Source organism: Felis catus, chromosome C2, assembly GCF_018350175.1.
Source record: "Felis catus isolate Fca126 chromosome C2, F.catus_Fca126_mat1.0, whole genome shotgun sequence".
NCBI lineage: Eukaryota > Metazoa > Chordata > Mammalia > Carnivora > Felidae > Felis > Felis catus.
Window position 1 is genome coordinate 121,339,562 of NC_058376.1, and position 21,906 is coordinate 121,361,467.

At 37.4% G+C, this 21,906-nt stretch overlaps 1 protein-coding gene across 10 annotated transcripts in view; it reads left to right on the forward strand.

Moving 5' to 3' along the window:
* The window catches only part of TFDP2 (transcription factor Dp-2), a 177,390-nt gene that overhangs the window by 125,486 nt on the left and 29,998 nt on the right, over positions 1-21,906 (forward strand). For 9 of the 10 annotated variants that reach the window (XM_003992044.5, XM_045037495.1, XM_045037496.1 and 6 more), the window contains 2 exons: positions 3,686-3,807; positions 5,230-5,277. In XM_003992044.5, the coding sequence (XP_003992093.2) occupies positions 3,686-3,807; positions 5,230-5,277 (170 nt within the window). The remainder of the gene's footprint in view (positions 1-3,685; positions 3,808-5,229; positions 5,278-21,906) is intronic. The other variant, XM_045037494.1, reaches the window with a different exon arrangement.

Sequence of the window (21,906 nt, forward strand, 5' to 3'; positions counted from 1 at the left end):
CTCTTCATCTTTACTTTTCTACAAAGCCCTTTAAATCGGGTAAACTGAGCCTGTAGGCTACCGATAACAGATATAGAAAAAGAATTTAGTAATAATACTGCACAGGGGCCCCTGGGTGGCTCAGTCAGTTGAACATCCAACTCTTGATTTCAGCTCACGTCATGATCCCAGAGTCGTGGGATCAAGCCCTGCATCAGGTTCCATGCTGAGTGTAGAGTCTTCTTAAAAGTCTAAGCTCCTGGGTAGCTCAATTGGTTAAGCGTCTGACTTTGGCTCAGGTCATGATCTTGCAGTTCGTGAGTTCAAGCCCCACGTTGGGTTCTGTGTTGACAGCTCAGAGCCTGGAGCCTGCTTCGGATTCCCTCTCTCTCTCTGCCCCTCCCACGCTCGAGCTCTGTCTCTCTGTCTCTCTCAAAAATAAATAAACATTAAAAAAAAAAAAAGATGCTCTTTCTCTCTCTCTCCCCCCCTCCCTCTGCCCCCTCCCCCCACTTGCACATTCTCTGAAATAAAAAAAATAATACTGCACAAATTATGCAGTCTATTTCAAGGGTAAATCGGAATGCTTAGATTTGTTTTGTCTCCTGTTCTAGAAATAGAGTAGACAAAGACTCATCAAATACTCAAATTTTCCTTCTTAAGCTTCACACTCAAGGTCGGCATGATATAGGACATTTGAATGTGTGATGTAGTGATTGTTGAGAATGATATCCTTTATATTGTAGAGTATTTCCTTACTGGATTTTATGTAGACCTTTGGCATACCAGTGAATAAAGAAGCTCCTTTATTTTCATTTTAAGAGCTAAGTCTTCGGTTTCAGTTCATTAAGTATTTGCTGTGCCTTTTCTGTGAATATCTCCTAGCAGTGTATGAGGCTCTGCAAGTATTCACTCTACCCTTAAAGATGGTATGCTGAAATGGAGGTCCGGAGGTGAGGTGGAATATGTAGAGGGGGTAGGAGGTACAAACACATTGTCCAGTATTCATATTTTTTCATGAGGTAAACTTCTGAATTCCTCATTTAATAGTCCTTGGAATATAGTAGAGAATCAGAATTCCCCAGATACCTATCAGTGTTTCTTGTCTTTTGTTTTTATTTTCTTATCTATAGAATTAACTTACTAAAATTATTTCCTAGACATTTGTATATAGTAATATCTCCCTAGCCCCAAATTCACAAAATACACACAAACAGAGGTAACTAAAGTTCTTAAATATTTAGCAAATGAATAAATGTTGGCAAGACTTTATTTTTTTAAATAAGTTCTTCTTTTTTTTAATGTTTTTGAGGGAGAGAGAGCGCGTGCATGTGTGAGCAAAGGAGGACAGGGGCAGAGAGAGAGGATCCAAAGCAGGCTCCACACTGACCACAGAGAGCCTGATATAGGGCTCCAGCCCACAAACTGTGAGATCATGACCTGAGCCAGAGTCAGACCCTCAACCGACTGAGCCACCCAGGCACCCTGACGAGACTTTAAAAACCAAGTCTGCAGGCCTCTGGGTGGCTCAGTTGGTTAAACCCCACACTCTTGATTTCTGCTCAGCTCATGATTTTGTGGTCGATGGGCCTGAGCCCCAGGTCGGCTCTGTGCTAACAGCGCAGAGCCTTCTTGGGATTCTCTCTCTCCCTCTCACTTTGCCTCTCCACTGCTTATGCACCTGCATGTACTCTATCTCAAAAATAAATAAACAAACGTTTAAAAACCAAGTCTGAACTGAACTTGAAATGCAAATGGATCCTTCTCTTTGTTCTTTATGGAGCACATTAGCAACTAACTTAATGACTAGACTTAGACCCAGCTTGCAGAAACAGGTGTCATTTGATCAGGGAGACAAAAATTAATTAATATTTTGACCTACATAAGGCAGTAGAAGTAGAATTATTTCTTTTAAGATCTGTCATTTAAAAATTATGTGTTGCTCACATAGATGCTTTTCTCTCTTAATTGGGACTTAAACAGAACCTTACTATTATGGAAATTTTCAAAAGTATACAAAAATAGAATCTCTTCCCTTAGAAAATCCAAAGATCTGGGGTTGCCCAGGTAGGGGCAGTCCTGTGCCTCTGGGTTGGAATGAAAAAAAAGAAAGAGCCTCCCTTTGTGCCCAGCAGCTCATTCTTTGACAGTTATTCACATGGGGCCAATATTGTTTCATTAACATCCCCATTCACTGGAGCATGCCCTTAATTTTTTGACAAAATTACTTTTAAAGATATTACTAAAATACTAAATTGTTTTTTGTATTAATTATTATAAACATTTTTGGAAAGAAACATGGTCTATTTACCAGTGAAGTCTAAGAAGCATTTTGGTAACATATATCAAAGAACTTTTTTTAAATGTCTGTATCCTTAGTTCCATTAGTTACCTTTCTGGAGTCTGTCCTTAGGAAATAGAAATTAAGGCTAAGATCATTGTACAAAAATGTTCATCACAGTATTGTTTATACTATTGGATAATTGAATATCCATATGTATCTAACAGTAGGGAACAGTAAATCAAATGTTTTACCATTAAAATGTGTTTGAAGAGGAGCATCTGGGTGGCTCTGTCAGTTGAGTGTTTGACTCTTGATTTCGACTCAGGTTGTGATCACCGGGTCGTGGGATTGAGCCCTGCCTCGGGCTCCAAGCTGAGTGTGGAGCCTGTTTAGAATTCTCTCTCTCTCTCTCTCTCTCTCTCTCTCTCTCTCTCTCTCTCTCTCCCCAACTCAGGCTCTCCCTCACGCTCCCTCTCAAATTAAAAAAAAATTAGTAACAAATAAAATGTCTTCAAAGAATATTTAATGACATGAGGAAATGCTCTTGAAAAAGAAGATAAAATTGCGTCTGTATAATAATCCAAATTGTGGGGAGCCTGGGTGGCTCAGTTAAGCTTCTAACTTCAGCTCAGATCAGGATCTCCTGGTTTGTGAGTTCAGGCCCCACATGGGGCTCTCTGCTGTCAACGCAGAGCCCCTTCAGATCCTCTGTCTCCCTCTCTTTCTGCCCCTCCCCCACTCTCCCATGTGCACATACATGCTCTCTCTCAAAAATAAAAAACATTTAAAACATGGGGCACCTGGGTGGCTCAGTCAGTTAAGCGTCCAACTTCAGTTCAGGTCATGATCCTGCAGTCCATGAGTTGGAGCCCTACATTGGGCTCTGTACTAACAGCTCAGAGCCTGGAGCCTGCTTCAGATTCTGTCTCCCTCTCTCTCTGCCCTTCTCCCACTCACACTCTGTCTGTGTCTCAAAAATGAATAAATGTTAAAAAATTTTTTAAATAAATATAATAATAACAAGCTAAATTGCATAATGCCTTTGTATATATTTGGACATGAAGATCCAATTTACTGTTGCCCTAGTTTGAATACATCAAGTTCAACTGCAGTTAGGTTCTGTAATTTCAAAGACAGCTTCTTGCTTTTCTGATTTTTAAAACATTGTTAGTTACCAACTTAATCCTTCCAAATTGCTGTTCACTTGCTGAAACCTGAAACCATATCACTATTCAAGATACTTGTGCTTTAAGATCCTAGAATATAAGCAAATCAAAGTTTATGATTTAGATGATTGATATTAAGTACATTTTAGGCAGTGAGATTTCCTCCTTATATGTAGCTTAGCAGTCAACATGATTTTCTACATGTATGCTTTTCTTTATAATTAAGAATATTATTTTCTGTGTCCTAACTTTATAGATTATAAGCACACCACAGAGACTAACCAGTTCAGGAAGTGTTCTGATTGGGAGTCCATATACCCCTGCACCAGCAATGGTTACTCAGACACACATAGCAGAAGCTACTGGCTGGGTCCCAGGGTAAGACTGTTGTTGCAAGTTACCATTTTTAAAATTTTTTTAAGCTGTGATCTTTTCCTCTCACTCTCTTGTCTTCTGTTCTTGTTTCATGTTAGTCTAGTCCTTAAAAACTAATGTGTGGCCTTTAAAATCACCTGTTTTATTTCACTTTATATCTCAGATACGAAGCAATCATTTTTAAATACAATATGGAGCAATCATTTTTAAATACAATAATTTGTACCTGTGTCTTCTGACTTTTTCACCTCTCAAAAAGTACTGTTTTTATGATTATCACATTTAGCTGCTTTGGAGATGCACGAACTATATTGTTTTAATAAACATAAGAAAAGAGTTACATATTAAGTGTTGGCTATCCTCCGAATTTCCTGTAACTTTTTATTTCCTTCAAAACCAGAAAAGGAACTAGGGAAAAGAAGCCAAATACATTAAAATTTTTATTGAGTTTTTTCTTGATCCTTTTAAAACACTGGACAGTTAAATCAATATCCCTTGCGTTATTCATTTACCACTTTAGTATTAAACTTTTACATGTTTCATCTCTGCCTGTAGATACCCTTACCCAGCCTTTCTCTGCTCCTTATCATTTTACCATTTAATCGTCCTGTAAAAGAAAAAAATCTTAAGATAAAGGACTCAAAACTTCATTTTGTCACTTTAGACAAGTGACATATTTTCATGGTGACATACTGTACTCGTAGTTCTGTTTGACTTACAATTGTGAGTTAGCAGACAGTAAATTTTGGTTGTGTAAGAGCTTTCTTGTTCCCAGGATGTTAAATAATCCTGGCAAAGTGTTTTAAGCCATATACATGTTCATGTGTATTCACATATAAACACACATTAGAGACAGAATAGTTTCATATGAATACATCCTTTTCCACTATCAAATGAGATGAAACACCATCACCTGTAATCCCATGGCCTCTATTCAGTCCTTAATACACGAGGACCTAGAAGTTACCTTGGATTTCTGCACAGCCTTGAGAGATTATAACATGAAAGCCACGCCTGTGCCAGTCGTGTTGGCCTGCTTTGGAGATGGCCAGGGTTTGGGTATTTTCAGCCCAGCTGTGTTTCATATTAGGGGTGGAATGATTGCTCTGTTGTTCTGGAATGAGTCATACTTTCTGTGCCTTTCTAAGTCTGCAACATTTCTTCCCATATTCCTCGAGCTCATATCAGCCTACAGTATTATATTGTGGTCTTTTTGATCCTATGATAAATTTTATTATGTTGTGATCTCTTACTCCTATGATAAAATTATAGTTTTTATTTTATGGACGTATCTTTCATGTTTGTTAGGTTTTGTGTTTGGATATATTTGCTGTGAAACTAGACAAGTTACAGTAAATTATTCATAAAATAAAGTTGTGTTTAAATACCTGTTCTTTTTATGCTATCTTTTTTTTTTCTTTTTAGTGATAGAAAACGAGCTAGAGAATTTATAGATTCTGATTTTTCAGAAAGGTGAGTATAAGCGTTAAGTGTTTTGTTTGAGAGATGCTACTATGTAGAGAGGAGTTTGATGTCTGGACGATTCTAGTTTAATTAGAGATGTTTTTCTTCACAGGACTTAATTGAGTTTCTGCCATTATTTTATACCTCAGTGAGTGTTGTATTTCATTTGTCATTACATAAATTCATTATATTTACATAGGTTCAAAAGAAATCATCCTGTTAGTAGATTGGCTGTTGGTAGTGTATTATTTAGCCCTCTCCCTCCTTTTGGAGGATGAAGTGTCCTACCAAAGTGAATATTCGACGTTACCTCAACATGCCCAGATTTTTTAAAAAGAAGTTTTATTGAACACATTTAAAGATTGTAGTAAAGTCTCACTTCTTTCTTAACTAATAAGTCGAGTACAGTATAACATTTCCTTAGACTATTAGGACAGTGTTTCTCAGTGTGCATCAGAATCACCTGTGGAGGGGCGCCTGGGTGGCTCAGTCGGTCAAGCGTCCAACTTCAGCTCAGTTCACGATCTCGCGGTCCGTGAGTTCGAGCCCCGCGTCGGGCTCTGGGCTGATGGCTCAGAGCCTGGAGCCTGCTTCCGATTCTGTGTCTCCCTCTCTCTCTCTGCCCCTCCCCCGTTCACGCTCTGTCTCTCTTTGTCTCAAAAATAAATAAAACGTTAAAAAAAAATTAAAAAAAAAAGAATCACCTGTGGAGTATTGAACGCAGTATGAATGTCTACCAAGTCAGAAACTCCAGGAATAAAAACGATCATGTAGGGTCATTAAAGTTCAGTATGCCATGCAAGCCACTACATGAGGTACCATATTAATGTTGTGCTGTTTTTTTTTTTTTTAAGTTTATTTATTTTTGAGAGAGAGAGAGAGAGAGAGAGAACACAAGGCAGGGAAGGGCAGAGAGAGAGGGAGAGAGAGAATCCCAAGCAGGCTCTGCACTGTAAGCACAGAGCCCAGTGTGGGGCTCGATCTCACTAACCCTGAGATCATGACCTGAGCCAAAATCAAGAGTTGAATGCTTACCCAACTGAGCCACCCAGGTGGCTCTATATAAGAGCCACCAGGGGCTCTATAGTGCCCCAGTGTGGCACTATATTAAAATAAGACCTGTTGTCTTCGAGGCAGGAATTCTGTAAGGTTGTTACTTACTGTCTTAAATAAAACTTCCCCAGCTATGCTTTCTAAATTTGATTTTTGATTTTTGATTCTAAGATCTTTTAACTCCTTTTTCCAGTGGTGTTTTAATCTCTGTTCTTTTGTTAGGTCATTTGCTCTCAGAATAATAAATAGTTTTCTGTCTTATCTCTTTTCTAGTTTGCCACCTCTGATTTGCTGTGCCCTGAGAAACTAGGTAGCCAAATGTGTTAACATTCAGTCTAAAATAAAAATGAGAAGACTCTGAGTGAGGACCTTGAGGCGATATATATTTTTTAAAATGTGTGTTTTCTTGCATTGGGACTGGCTGTACTTCTGTTCCTTTGTGGCATTTGTTGCTTGCTTCTTGGTTCTTAATTGTTTTGAACAGATAAAATCATGTCTGAGGAACTGCTATATCATATAGAAATATATGGGGAAATATATTCTTTTCTTCCTAATGGAAATTCCTCTTTCTAGCTCCTGCTGGTCTTTGTGTTTATCCCTGGAAAGGGCAGCAGTACAAGTTCTTATGATGTATTCAGCAATGCATAAGGCCTTAAAATAGTACTTTTCATTTGTTATGATTGGTGGCCCTTATGTACTGCCAACAATATAAAAAACATGATTCTATTTACACTCCTTCATAAGAGAGACCTCTAAAGATCACATATAAAAGTGCCAGATTGAGTTTGTTGGTATAAACACTGATTCAACTTTTCCTTTTTGCATATGATTCAGTGACCTTTTTTTCTAGTGATTTTTATTCTTTTTATTTTTTAATGTAACTTTTCTACAATGAATCCCACCCCCACCCCCACAATCAAGTCACGAAGATTACTGCATGTGATTTTTTTAATGTTTATTTATTTATATTTATAGAGAGGGAGAAAGAGAGAATGCAAGCAAGGGAGGGGCAGAGAGAGAGGAGAGAAAGAATTGCAAGCAGGCTCCATGCTGTCTGTGCAGAGCCCAACAAGGGCTTCATCAGGAACCATGAGATCATGACCTGAGCTGAAATCAAGAGTCAGACACTTCACTGACTGAGCCACCCAGGCACCCCTATTGTTTTTCTTACAAATGTTTATTTTCCTCCAAATGCATTGTGTTCTTCTGTAACGCTGTGAAACATCTTTGTTTCCCTTCTCCCAGAGTTGAGGTTCAAAAAGCCAGCTCTCAACCATAGACTAGTCTTTATCTCTTCAATGTTTTGTATGTTGATTTAGTATTATATCTGTAAGTATTTGTATTTGTTTTCTTCAGGGATTTATACATCAGTATATAGGGATACGTTCAATGTTTTTATCCTCATCTTACCACTTGACAGTGCAACTTTAAGTATGTCTTACACAGCTGTTCCTTTGTCAAGGTCATTTGTGAGAGCAAGTCAGTTTCTGAAGAAATCTTGTTTGGTAGGTAAAGGATCCTTTGAGGGATTCTCATTAGTTTTTTCCCTGTATTCTGATCCACTGGACTTCTTTTCAGAGAGCTCGTAGAAGAAGCTGTGAAAATCCCCTTTCTGTTCTTGTCTGGGGGTTTAATCCTGAAAGATGTTTGTTCACTCTCTCTTTCTTCCTTTGGACAGAATCTGATGGTGTCTTCTACATGCATCTCTTCCAGATCTAATTTTCCATTTGGACCTCTGCTGAGGGATTCAGAAGGTCCTGGGTGCCCCACAGGCAGCAATGGCAGCTTGTGGGTGTTTTTCTTTGTTCTTGTCTTAAATGAAGATTTGGCACGCTAGTGTTGTATTCTTCCTGTAGGCTCATGTAATCTCAATATCTTTTTGTTGGTGGAAAAGTTAGAATTCCACTTATTTTTAATAAACTAATAATTTATAATTAACTAATGTAAACTGTAATAAGCTAATAGTAATCAAAATCAGTATAGTCAATATGTGTACAGCTTTATGAAATTGTTCATTTAGCAAACATTTTTAATATCTACTAACTTATGTTCTAAGCATTGGAGAGAATAATAAACAAGACGGGTAAGTCTGCCCTTAGAGAGTTTATATGGGGGGGGGGGGAGTATAATAAGCAAATAAGATTATTTTTATTTTTTTTATTAAAAATTTTGTTTAATGTTTATTTTTGAGAGAGACAGAGTATGAGCAGGGTAGGTGTAGAGAGAAAGAGAGAGACACAGAATCTGAAGCAGGCTCCAGGCTCTGAGCTGTCAGCACAGAGCCTGACATGGGGTCAGACTCACAACCGTGAGATCATAACCTGAGCCAAAGTCAGATGCTCAACCAACTGAGCCACCCAGGCACCCCAGATTATTTTTAGATTACGGTAAGTGGTATACAAAAAAGTGGTATACAGAAAAGTGATTGTGGCTACCTTGGAGAAAGCCTCACAGGGGAGGTGATATTTGAATGCAAAGGAGTCAGGCTGCTAAACAGATTAGGTGAGGTGGGGGAGACAGGGATTCTGGGCAGAGGGAGTGGCAAATGTAAAGCTCCCAACTGAGAGCAATGGGCAGTGGCAAATGTAAAGCTCCCAACCAGGTTGATGTATTTGGGGAAGCACAGTGGCCTGGAGATAGTTTGAAAAGCAGAGTGATATGACATGAGGGTGGAGAGGTAGGCAGGGTTCAGATCATGATGAAAGACCTTTGTAGGTCCTGGTAGGGAGTTTGGTTTCTGTTCTAAGGAGGATTTTCAGCAGGGAAATGGCATGATTTAAGTCACTGGCTACTGAGGGGTAAATGGATTCTAAGGAGACAAGGACAAAAGCAGGAAAATCAGAAGACTATTGCAGAGGACAGTGGCCTGGCAGTGGAGATGGGAAAAAAAATGGATAAATGATAGACATAGAACCAACAAAATGTATTGATAGATTAAAGGAAGGAAGAGGAGAAATAAAGGATAGCTTTGGTTGTTTTGCTTGAACAGCTAGGTGAATATTGATGCCATTTACATTTAGTGTATTTAGGAGTAGGTTTGGGAAGAATTTTGTTTTAGACATAATGAAGTTCAATAAGTTTATTAGTTATCTAAGTGATGGTATCATTAGTATATAAGTAGTATCATTAGCACATAAGTGGTCACAAGCCTAAATGATACAACCCAAGGAGGGACAGAATGAAGATCCATAAGGAATAAATATTTATTTCCCATTTCACACCTCCTCTTCCACCCATACCCAACACAATGGATACATACTTCCAGGAAAGTAAAGAGTTTTTTTTAAATTGTTTTACTAAGTTACCACATGAAATTATTTTGCTGATTTACGTATTCTTGTTGGCTCATTTAAGTGGGAAATGAAGTTTTTATTACTTTTGTAAATAAAAATAAATTATTGGGAAAATATAAAAAGACAGTGGTTATAGGTTCTAGTTAAGCACCTGGAAAGATAATATTCTTTGGGTATAATTCATCTGAATTCTTCAAACGAAGTTATAAAAGTTAACATGCATTTCAAACTATACCATATTAGTAGTTTTATTTTCTATTTATTTTCCTTTTTTTTTCTCAATTTGGCTTTATTTGGTAGAGAACACTTCCTACTGGTTTCTTTATTAGATTAATAAACTAATAGAGATCATAGTGTTTATACCCTATAGCCATATTTTGGTGTTATTTGGAAAGAGGGTCCTGGTGTTCCAAATAGCTCGATTCTGAGAAAACTTAAGTAAAGTAAACTCTAAGATTCAGATAGTGAGTTGGGCACCTGGGTGGCTCAGTTGGTTAAATGTCAGACTCTTTTTTTTTTTTTTTAATTTTTATTTATTTTTGAGGGAGACAGAGCGCAAGCAGGGGAGGGGCAGAGAGAAAGGGAGACACAGAATCTGATGCAGGCCCCAGGCTCTGAGCTGTTAGCACAGAGCCTGATGCAGAGCTCAAACCCATGAACCATGAGATCATGACCTGAGCTGAAGTTGGATGTTCAACCAGCTGAGCCACCCAAGCACCCCTAAGCATCGGACTCTTGATCTCAGCTTAGGTCTTGATCTCAGGGTTGAGAGTTCAAGCCTTGCATTGAGCCCTGCGCTGGGCGTGAAGCCTACTTAAAAAAAAAAAAAAAAGATAGTGAGCTTCCAATTTAAGATGATAGACTGAACATCATGTTTATACCCCAAACCCTAAAATCCTATCGAAATTTTCATGTAAAAAATAATAAAAGGAAGTATATCTCTAAAAGTGCTATAAAAAGTGGTAAAGATACAGATTTTCCAATTAGATGAAAGCCAGTGTGATTACAATAAAGGACAAGTGGTAGTAGAGAATTTCACATCCCAAAATATGCATTGGAGAAGTCAGAATTGGAAATGGAAACCATTCTTCCCTATACTGACTCAAATGGAGAGGCTCTAGGCTTAGAGGTAACAAGTATAAAAAGCAAGAATAGGGCACCTGGGTGGCTCAGTCAGTTGATCATCTGACTTCGGCTTGGGTCATGATCTCACGATTCCTGGGTTCTGGCCCACATCGGGCTCTGTGCTGGCAGTGCAGAGCCTGCTTTGTATTCTGTGTCTCCCTCTCTCTCTGCCCCTCCCCTACTCACACTTGTCTCTTTCAAAAATAAACATTAAATTTTTTTTTTTAATTTAAAAAAAGCGAAAATGAATTAGTGAGGGAGGTAATGAGGGCACTGAAATGAAGATTATCCAAGGAGCACCTAGCAAGTTGAAGCTTACCAATCTTCCAAATCCCTTTGTACCTCCCATTTCATCTCCATACACATAGATATTACACCAAAGACATTTCTTCCCCAGGGCTGAAACTTAACAGAATTGATATCAAGGAAATAGGACTCTCTGCCTTGGTTAAGCTTGTAATTGACTTCTTTCATTTAGCATATTTTCTTTTTTTTTTTAATGTTTATTTATTTTTGAGAGAGAAAGAAAGCATGAGCAGAAGATGGGCAGAGAGAGAGAGGCACAAAATCTGAAGCAGGCTCCAGGCTCTGAGCTGTCAGCCCAGAGCCTGACATGGGGCTTGAGCCCACGAATTGTAAGATCATGACCTGAGCTGAAGTCAGATGCTTAACCGACTGAGCCACCCAGGCTCCCCTTATTTAGCATATTTTCAAGATTCATCCATGTTGTGGCATATATCAGTATGTTATTCCTTTTTATTCCATGGTGTGGATATATCACATTTTGTGTATTTGTTCATTGAAGTTGGATATTTGAGTCGTTTCTGCTTTTTGGCTATTATGAATGACGCTGCTTTGAACATTTGTGAACAAGTTTTCATTTTTCTTTTTATATATATACCTGGGAATAGAATTGCAAGGTCATATGGTAATTCTTTAGCCTTTTGAGTAACTGACAGGCTGTCTTCTGGAGTGGCTGTACCATTTTACATTCCCACCAGCAACAGCTTCCAATTTCTCCACATCTATCCAACACTTATTTGTCTTTTTTATGGAGCCATCCTTGTGGATGTGAAATGATATTTCATCATGGTTTTGATTTGCATTTCCCTAATGGCTAATGCTGTTGAGCATCTTTTCATGTGCTTATAGGACCTTTATATATCTTCTTTGAAAAAGTCTTTCTAAATCCTTTGGTCTTTAATTATTGAGTTGTAAGAGTTCTATATGTATTATAGAGGCAAGATCCTTATCAGATATATGATTTGCAAAACAATGTCTTATTCTGTCTCAGTTATCTTTTCACCTACTTGATGGTGTCCTTTGAAATACAAAGTTTTTAATTTTGGTTGGGTTTAATATATGTTTTTTGATTCTTGTATTGCTTATGCTTTTGGTGTCATCTTTAAAAAACAATTGAAAAAGCCAAAATCATGAAGCCTTAGCCTGTGTTTTCTTCTAAGAGTTTTATAGTTTTTGCTCCTACGTTTAGGTGTTTGACCTAATTTGAGTTACTCTTTAAGGTTAATTTGTGTAACATAACTTAAAATCACACAGAATACATGTGAAATGTATACTTTTTTGGCATTTATTTTTATAGCATTTCACAATTATGTAAAATTTTTAAATAGGCCTAGTTTTAAGTTTATTATTTAAAATTATTAACCACAGGGGCGCCTGGGTGGCTCAGTCGGTTGAGCGTCCCACTTCAGCTCAGGTCATGATCTCACGGTCCGTGAATTCGAGCCCCACATCGGGCTCTGTGCTGACAGCTCAGAGCCTGGAGCCTGCTTCAGATTCTGTGTCTCCCTGTCTCTGCCCCTCCCACACTCATGCGCGCGCGTCCGCACGCGTGTACGCTCTCTGTCAAAAATATACTTAAAAAAATAAAATAAAATTACTAAGTACATTAGAAAGCAAACTTTATACTATTTTGTCTTTAACTCTCATTTTATGATGGTGAAACGAGCATTCCTGAACTATTTTCTCAAGAAAAGGCAGACCTTTTCTGAATGTGACCATGATAGTAGTAAACCAGATTTGAAGAGGGAGTGATTTAAAGAATGAAGAACAATAGAATTTGTAAATGTTTTGCTGAGAGGCATGATCCTTTCTGTATTGAATTTGGGTTTTTAGCCATAACTAATGATAAAATGCTAAAACCATGGCATCTTATTTTACAAAAATATACTGGCTAATGAAGCCATGACACCATCAACACTTAAGCATAAAAGACAACAAAACATAAATAAGTTTAAAACCAAAAGAACCACTGAGTAAATAAATAATAAACTATTGTTCACCTATCACCACTATCCATCTCCAGAACTTTTTCACCATCCCATACTGAAATCCTGTACCCAGTAAACAATAACTCCCACTTCCCCCTCCCCCAGCTCCAGTAACCATAGTTTTACTATCTGTCTCTATGAACTTGACTATTTCTATTTCATGTAGGAGGAATCATATAGTATTTACTCTTTCATCTCTGACTTATTTTACTTACCATGTCTTTAAGGTTTATTAATGTTAGAGCATGTATCAGGATTTCATTCTTTGTTATGGCTAAATAATGTTCCATTATATGCATGTACTACGTTTTGTTTATTCATATGTTGATGGACATTTGGGTTGTTTTCACCTTTTGACTGTTGTGAATATTGTTGCTGTGAAGGTGGGTATAAGAAGTATCTGTTGGAGTCCCTATTTTTAATTTCTTTAGCTGTAATAACACAAAGTAAAATTACTGGATCAGATGGTAATTCTATGTTTAAGTGTTTGAGGAACCATTGTAGTATTTTTTATAGCTACTGCACCATTTACATTGTCACCAGCAATGTACAAAGGTTCCAGTTCCTCCACATTCTCACAACACTTCTTTTTGGTTTTGATAATAGCCATCCTAATCTCATTGGGGTTTTGTTTGCATTTCCCTAATGATTATTGATGTTAAGCGTCTTTTTATGTGTTTATTGGCCAAGTTTAATTTCTTGATTCAGCCAGGGCTGAGTAGTATCCTTCAGTTTTGTATTGCTCATGAAAATTCTGGTAACTCATGAAGAGTTTAATCCTTCCTCATAGCAGCCTTGGGAGACAGGCACTTGTGTTTCTGTTTTTCAGGCAGAGGAGTATCATGGATCAGAGCTAAATGAAGTAAACTGTTCAAAATACATAGCTAATAAATAGTTTACCGATCTTGGTATTTAACCAGTTTTCTTCAAGTTCATGAACTGATTGTATAAAATTATTTTATCTTTATATTTTTATAAAATATATAAAAATATATTTTTATAAAATCCTAAAAAATCTTATAAAGTTATTTTACTTTCTATTTATATTTTATAATTAAATCTTATTTCATTAACTGAACTAATCTTATAAAATTCTTATATATGGTCTTGTATTTGTTTAAGGTCATGTTCATCAGCTATTGAAAGTCTAGTTTTTCCTATTTAAGGACTGTGTTTAGTTTCTTCCTTTAAAATATTATCCATGTCTGACAATAGAAGGCAAATTAGTCAGGTGATCGCCCTACACTATGCTATGATTATCTTATTGCTCCCTTTTTATTTTTTTTAAAAATGTTTATTTGTTTTTGAGAGAGCACAAGTGGGGGAGGGGCAGAGAGAGACGCACACACACACAGAATCTGTGTCAGGCTCCAGGTTCTGAGCTGTTGGCACAGAGCCCAATTCAGGGCTTGAACCCATGAACTGTGAGATCATGACCTAAGCCAAAGTCGGACGCTTAACCAACTGAGCCACCCAGGCACCTCTTATTGCTCCCTTTTTAAAAAAGACCTAGAATTACATGAAAAACAACAACCCTGCTCCATCCCTGGCTTTTCAAAAGTTTATAAACATGGAGGTGAGAATTTTATTTACTTAAACCATTATCCACTTCTTAGCATAAATATAAAACCCCATACACAACATATTTCTTTCAGAAATAACTCATGCACTATTTTTAACAGTTCTTATTTACTTTTTTTGCCTACCTTGTACTAATTATACATATTTACATATGGCTAGCCATTTGTATCCTAAATACCCCAAACACTGAGGGCAAATCAGCATAGAGTGGGCTTTGTGTGAAAATATATGTAGCAAATGGGAATTGGTAGATTCTTTTAAAAAATGAAATTACTTAGAACAGTAACTAGCACATACGTAGCATTCAGTAAGTATTTACTATTTGCCATTACCACTGATTTTAAACTGAATAGGCCGTGGTCCAGTTTACGTAGAAAGATCACCATAATGGCCTTATGGAGGAGGGATTGGAATGCCTCTAGACAGCACAAAGGAGACCCCTTATAAGGTTCTAGTGATATTCTTAGAGAGATGATGAGGGCCTGAACCTAGGGCAGTGAGAACTTAGAGAAGTGAAATTCAAAAGCTAGTTAGGCCTTGAAGTAGATTAGATTTGGTACAATTAGATTGATTCATTAGAAAGGGAATTAGAAGAACGTAGGATGAATCTGGTTTTTGGTTAGGGTGATTGGGTGGATGGTTCTGTCACTCATCTAGATGAGAACTGCAGTAGGATCCAGAGTTACATATTGTATATGTTGAGTTGTCCTTTATATTAATAGGGTATTGTGATGTTTAAACACCCCTTCCTGAGAAAGCTGAGCTGAATATAGGAAACTGAGGATAGGACTAAACCATTGTAAATAAAGATATGCTCAAACCATTCTTTTTTCTCTCTTTTTAAAAGACTATTTAATTTAGAGAATTTAAAATGCAGAAGTAGATGACTGGTATCGTGAACCTCCTATGTGTGCATATCTCTGAACTTCAACAACAATCAATTCATGGCATATCTCATTTTGTATATACTCCCTCCTGTATTGTAAAGCAAATCCCTGGCATCCTATCATTTTCATCATAAATCTCTGTACTGGTATCTTAAAAAACTCCTTTTTAAATATATCTACAATATCATTGTTATACCTAGGAAAATTAATGATAATTCCTTAATATCAAATATGTAGTATTCAAATTTCTATCTGTTTCAAATGTCATGTTTTGTTTGCTGGGGTTTTTTTTGTAAAATATAATTCAGTTACATACTGGCACAAAAACAGACGCTCAGATCAGTGGAACAGAATAGAGAACACAGAAATGGACCCAGAAACCTATGGCCAACTAATCTTTGACAAAGCAGGAAAGACTATCCAATGGAATAAAGACAGTCTCTTCAGCAAGTGGTGTTGGGAAAACTGGACAGTGACATGCAGAAGAATGAACCTGGACCACTTTGTTACACCATACACAAAAATAAACTCGAAATGGATGAAAGATCTCAATGTAAGACAGGAAGCCATCAAAATCCTCGAGAAAGCAGGCAAAAACTTCTTTGATCTTGGCCGCAGCAACTTCTTACTCAACATGTCTCTGGAGGCAAGAGAAACAAAGCAAAAATGAACTATTGGGACCTCAGCAAAATAAAAAGCTTCTGCACAGCGAAGGAAACGATCAGCAAAACTAAAAGGCAACCGACAGAATGGGAGAAGATATTTGCAAACGGCATATCAAATAAAGGGTTAGTATCCAAAATCTATAAAGAACTTACCAAACTCAACACCCAGAAAACAAATAATCCAGTGAAGAAATTGGCAAAAGACATGAATAGACATTTCTCCAAAGAAGACATCCAGATGGCCAACTGACACATGAAAAAATGCGCAGCATCCCTCATCATCAGGGAAATATAAATCAAAACCACAGTGAGTTACCACCTCACACCTGTCAGAATGCCAATATTAACAACTCAGGCAACAACATATTGGCGAGGATGCAGAGAAAGAGGATCTCTTGCACTGCTGGTGGGAATGCAAACTGGTGCAACCACTCTGGAAAACAGTATGGAGGTTCCTCAAAAAATTACAAATAGAACTATCCTCTGACCTAGCGATTGCATTACTAGCTATTTATCCAAGGGATACCTGGTATACAGTTTCGAAGAGGCCTATGAGCACCCCAATATTTATAGCAGCGCTATCGACAATAGCCAGAGTATGGAAAGAGCCCAAATGTCCATCAATGGGTGAATGGATAAAGAAGATGTGGTGTGTGATATATGTATATGTATATACATATATGTGCACTGAATATGTATATACATATATGTGATATATGTATATGTATATACATACATATATATATATATATATATATATATATATATACACATACATACATACATACAATGGAGTATTACTCAGTAATCAGAATGAAATCTTGCCATTTGCAACTGCGTGGATGGAACTAGAGGGTATTATGCTAAGTGAAATCAGAGAAAGACAAATACCATATGACTTCACTCATGAAGAATTTAAGATACAAACAGAAGAACATAAGGGAAGGGAAGCAAAAATAATATAAAAATGGGGAGGGGAACAAAACATGAAAGACTCTTAAATATAGAGAACAAACAGGGTTGCTGGAGGGGTTGTGGGAGAGGGCATGGTGTAAATGGGTAAGGGGCATTAAGGAATCTACTCCTGAAATCATTGTGGCACCACCATATACTAACTAACTTGGATGTAAATTAAACAATAAATAAATAAATAAATAAATAAATACCAGTTACAGAAAAATCAAAAAGCAAATGCATGACTAATGAATTACTTTAAGGCAAACAGTCTTATAACCATCGCCAGATCAAGAAGTATAACCCAGAAGCCATGTCCCATGCAAATAACTATACCCTCTCTCCCCTATAATTAACCGTTATCCCTATTTTTATAGTAATCACTTCCTTGCATTTTTAAATAGTTTTATTACCTAAATGTGCATCCTTTGGCACATTTTAGTCTTGTCCATTTTTTTAAAAAGTTGAGGGATGCCTGGGTGGCTCAGTCAGTTGGGTGCCCAACTTTGGCTGAGGTCGTGATCTCACAGTTCGTAGGTTCGAGCCCTGTGTCAGGTTCTGTGCTGACAGCTCAGAACCTGGAGCCTGCTTCGGGTTCTGTGTCTCCCTCTCTGTCTGCCCTTCCCCTGCTCATGCTCTGTCTCTCTGTCTCTCAAAAATAAATAAAGTTTAAAAAAAAAAGTTATCTTAAAAAAAAGTTATCTTTTATATATAGATTTCCCTTCTGTCCCCTTATTTTCCTTTTACTTTAGTTGTTGAAACTAGGCTATTTGGCCTCTGCAGTTTCCCACAGTCTAGATCTTCTTGATTTCATACTCATGTGCATCTCAGTATCTTCCTGTTTTCGGTGTTTCGTGTAGTTTGGCAATAGGATTCAGTGGCTTTGTAGACTGGTGTTTGATCCTTGGCAAGACTATAGATGATGTGTGTTCTTCCATTGTGTCTTTTTTTTAATGATGGTAACACAACCAGTGTTTAATAGTTATAACTCTTAATTTCTTGTGAGTTGCAGTTAGTGTTATTCTAACTACTGGCACTATTTTTATATAAAGACACTTTCCCTCTTTTACTATTTATTTACCTGCAGGTACAGTTCCTATAAGAAAGCAGGATAACTGCTTGACCCCTTTCCTTTTGTTGTAAGTGTTATCATGGAGTTTTGGTTTTGCTGTCTAGTTGTTCTCTTTTTATATGGGGATTTGGAGAGTTTGAAAACTATACTGCTATTGCTGTTTTCCCAGAGTCCCCTATAACTGGTGTGTGTGTGTGTGCGTGTGTGTGTGTGTGTGTGTGTGTGTGTGTGTGTGTGTGTTATAGTCTATTTGAAATAAATTTATATGTCTTATAAAATCTGTAGATTCCCCTTCTGTATCTATCCTCCCCCCTAACTCCCCTTCTCTCTCCCTCCCTCCCTCTTTTTTTCCCTTACATATTTTTAATTGAAGAAATCACTTTATGTATCCTAAAGAGAAAGCCTAAAGAGTTTGCTTACTGGGGCACCTGGGTGGCTCAGTTGGTTAAACATCTGACTCTTGGTTTCGGTTGGGGTCATTATCTCACGGTTCCTGAGATGAGCCCCTCACGTCAGACTCCATGCTAAACAGATTGGGATTCTCTCTCCCTCCTTCTCTGCCCTATTTCCTGCTCACACTCATGTGTACTCTCTCTCTCTCTCTCTCTCAAAATAAATACACTTTAAAAAAAAGTTTGCTTATTGCATCCCTGTAGTGTAATTTAACATGTTCTTCTGTCCTTGGTATTACCTTTAAAGTGGCAGTTGGATCTGAAGTCTTTATCAGATTCCAGGTTCACAATAAAGTTATATATTAAGAACAAACACTGGATAGAACAGCTCAAAGGAGAGCAAATACAGACACAGAAGCACTGGAGTGAAAAAACTCAAGTTGAAAAGTTGACTTTGGCAAATAGGCAAATCCATAGCAACAGAGAGTAGAATAGTAGGGGCTAGGGAGTGAGGTATGACTGTCAGTGGGTACAGCATTTCTTTTTAGGGTGAAGAAATTAGATTGTGGTGATGGTTTCATAATTCTTAAAAACCACTGAATTGTATACTTTAAAAAATGGAATTTATGGTATGTCAATTATATTTCAATAAAGCTGTTATCTTTAAAAAAGGAGGTTAGATTTAAAAACAAAGAGGAATACCTAATCCTTTGAGACTGATAGGAAGAAGGTTGGCATGGTACACATGCTGATAAGTTTGTAAGTGACCTATCCTATAAGCTCACTTACAAAGTGAGACTTACATATTTAACTATCTATTGAATATATTGATTGGGAAATTCTGTTGACATGTCAGACTCTGTATCATTGCTGACCAATGGAAATGTGATTTTTTTTTTAATGTTTACTATTTTTGAGAGAGAGACAGAGCACTAGCAGGGGAGGGACAGAGAGAAACACACACAGAATCCGCAGCAGGTCCCAGGCTCTGAGCTGCTAGCACAGAAGAGCCTGATGCAGGACTCGAACTCATGAACTGTGAGATCATGACCTTAGTGAAAGTCAGACGCTTAACCAACTGAGCCACTCAGGTGCCCCACAATAGAAATGTAATAGGAGCCACATGTGACTTTTAATTTTATAATAATTAAAAAAATAAGAAATATGAAATTAATTTTTTAAAGATTTTCTTTATTTTTAGTGTCTGGATAATTTTTTTTTAATCCAAGTTAGTTAACATATAGGGTAATAATGATCTCGGGATAAGATTTTATTTTTAATCTCTACACCCAACATGGGGCTTGAATTCACAAACCCAAGATCAAAAGTTGCGTGCTCTACCAACTGAGCCAGCCAGGCACCCCTGAAGTTAATTTTTATATCTCTTATTTAATCCAGTGTATCTAAAATATTATATTTCAGGGGCACCTGGATGGCTCAGTCAGTTAAGTGTCTGATTCTTGATTTTGGCGCAGGCTGTGATCTCATGGTTCATGAGTTTGAGCCCCATGTCAGGCTCCATGCTGACCGTGAAGAGCCTACTTGGGATATTCTCTCTCTCTCTCTCTCTCTCTCTCTCTCTCTCTCTCTCTCTCTCTCCCCCTCTCCCTCTCCCTCTCCCTCTCCCTCTCCCTCTCCCTCTCCCTCCCTCCCCTGCTCACCCACAATCTCTCTCTCTCAAAATAAACCTTAAAAAACAAATAAAATATTATATTTCAACATGTAATTAATGTAAAGGTTACTCAGATATTTTACATTGATTTCTCATACAAGCTTTGAAACTCAGTGTGTATTTGATACTTAAAACATATCTCAATTCAGACTTCCCAGATTTCAAGTGCTCAGTAGCTGCATGTGAGTATACCTAGGTATTGGACTGTGCAGATGAGCGGGTTTAAAATGGAACTCATGAACTTGTTCATGTCTCCTTGATCTCAGTAAATGATGCCTCTTCCTGAGGGTCATTCTCTTATTTCCCTCTTTCTCACCGTTCACATCAGTCACTTCCTTCTACTGATTTTTATCTTTAAAATTTATTCAAAGCTGCCTCTTCTTATCCAACCCTACCAGTTGCCCCAGTTTCAGGACTTGATATTTCTTGCCTGGCTTGCCTCTCAACTGTTCTTCCTGTCTCTGCTCTTGCCCCTCGTAAGTGCATCTTCTACTTTGCAGCCAGAATCTCTGCCTAACTAAAAATCTCACTGTGTCACTCCCCCACTTAACACCTTTAATGTCTTCCCAGTATTTCAGCAGTAGTCTGACCACAGTGAATGGCCACGTGATCCTTTGGGAATTTGGGAAAAAGAAAGTAGATATCCTTACTTTATTCTTTTAAAAAATACATTTAGTCTATTTCTTAAGGTATGTAACACAGAACATGTAAATAATTTATAAGTGAATATAATTATACTAGTGGAACGTGATCAAGTGCATGTTTATCTTTGTGGTGATGCTGCTGGTGCTGGTGCTGGTGTTAAGAACACTTAACATGAGATTTACCACTAACAAATTTGTAAGCGTACATTATCATTGACTACCAACACTAGGTTGTATCAGCAGATCTCTAGAACTTGCTCATTTTGCGTAAATGAAACTTTATACCTGTTGAGCAATTCCCTATTTCCCCTTTCCTTCCAGCAAGCACCATTCTGCTGTTTGCCTCTATGTGTTTGACTGTGTGGGACACCTTATACAAGTGGAATCATGCATTATTTGTCCTTCTGTGACTGGCTTAGCATAATGTCCTCCAGGTTCATCCTTGTTTACTGCATATGGCAGGCTTTCATTCTCTTTTGAGGCCAAATAATATTCCACTGTATGTATAAACCATATTTTTTAATCCATTTATCTACCTATGGACATTGAGGTTGGTTCCATATCTTGGCTATTGCGAATCATGCTGCAGTGAATAGGAGAGTGCAAATGCCTCCTTGAGATCCTGATTTCAATTCCTTTGGATATATACCCAGAAGTGGGATTTCTGGATCATATGGAAATTCTATTTTAAATATTTTGAGGAACCTTCATACTTTTTTCATAGCAACTGTACCATTTTCCATTTGTAAAAGGGTGCTAATTTCTCCATATTCTCACCAACACCTACCTTTTGTTTCTGTCAATTTTTAAAAATAGCCATCCTAACAGGTGTGAGATAATACTTCATTGTGGTTTTGATTTACAGCTTTCTGATGATTAGCAATGATGAGCACCTTTTCATATAGCTGTTGGCCATTTGTGTGTTTTCTTCAGAGAAGTTTCTATTCATGTCTTTTGCCCATTTTTTAATTTGGATGTGTGGGGTTTTTTGTTAATGAATTGTTGGAAT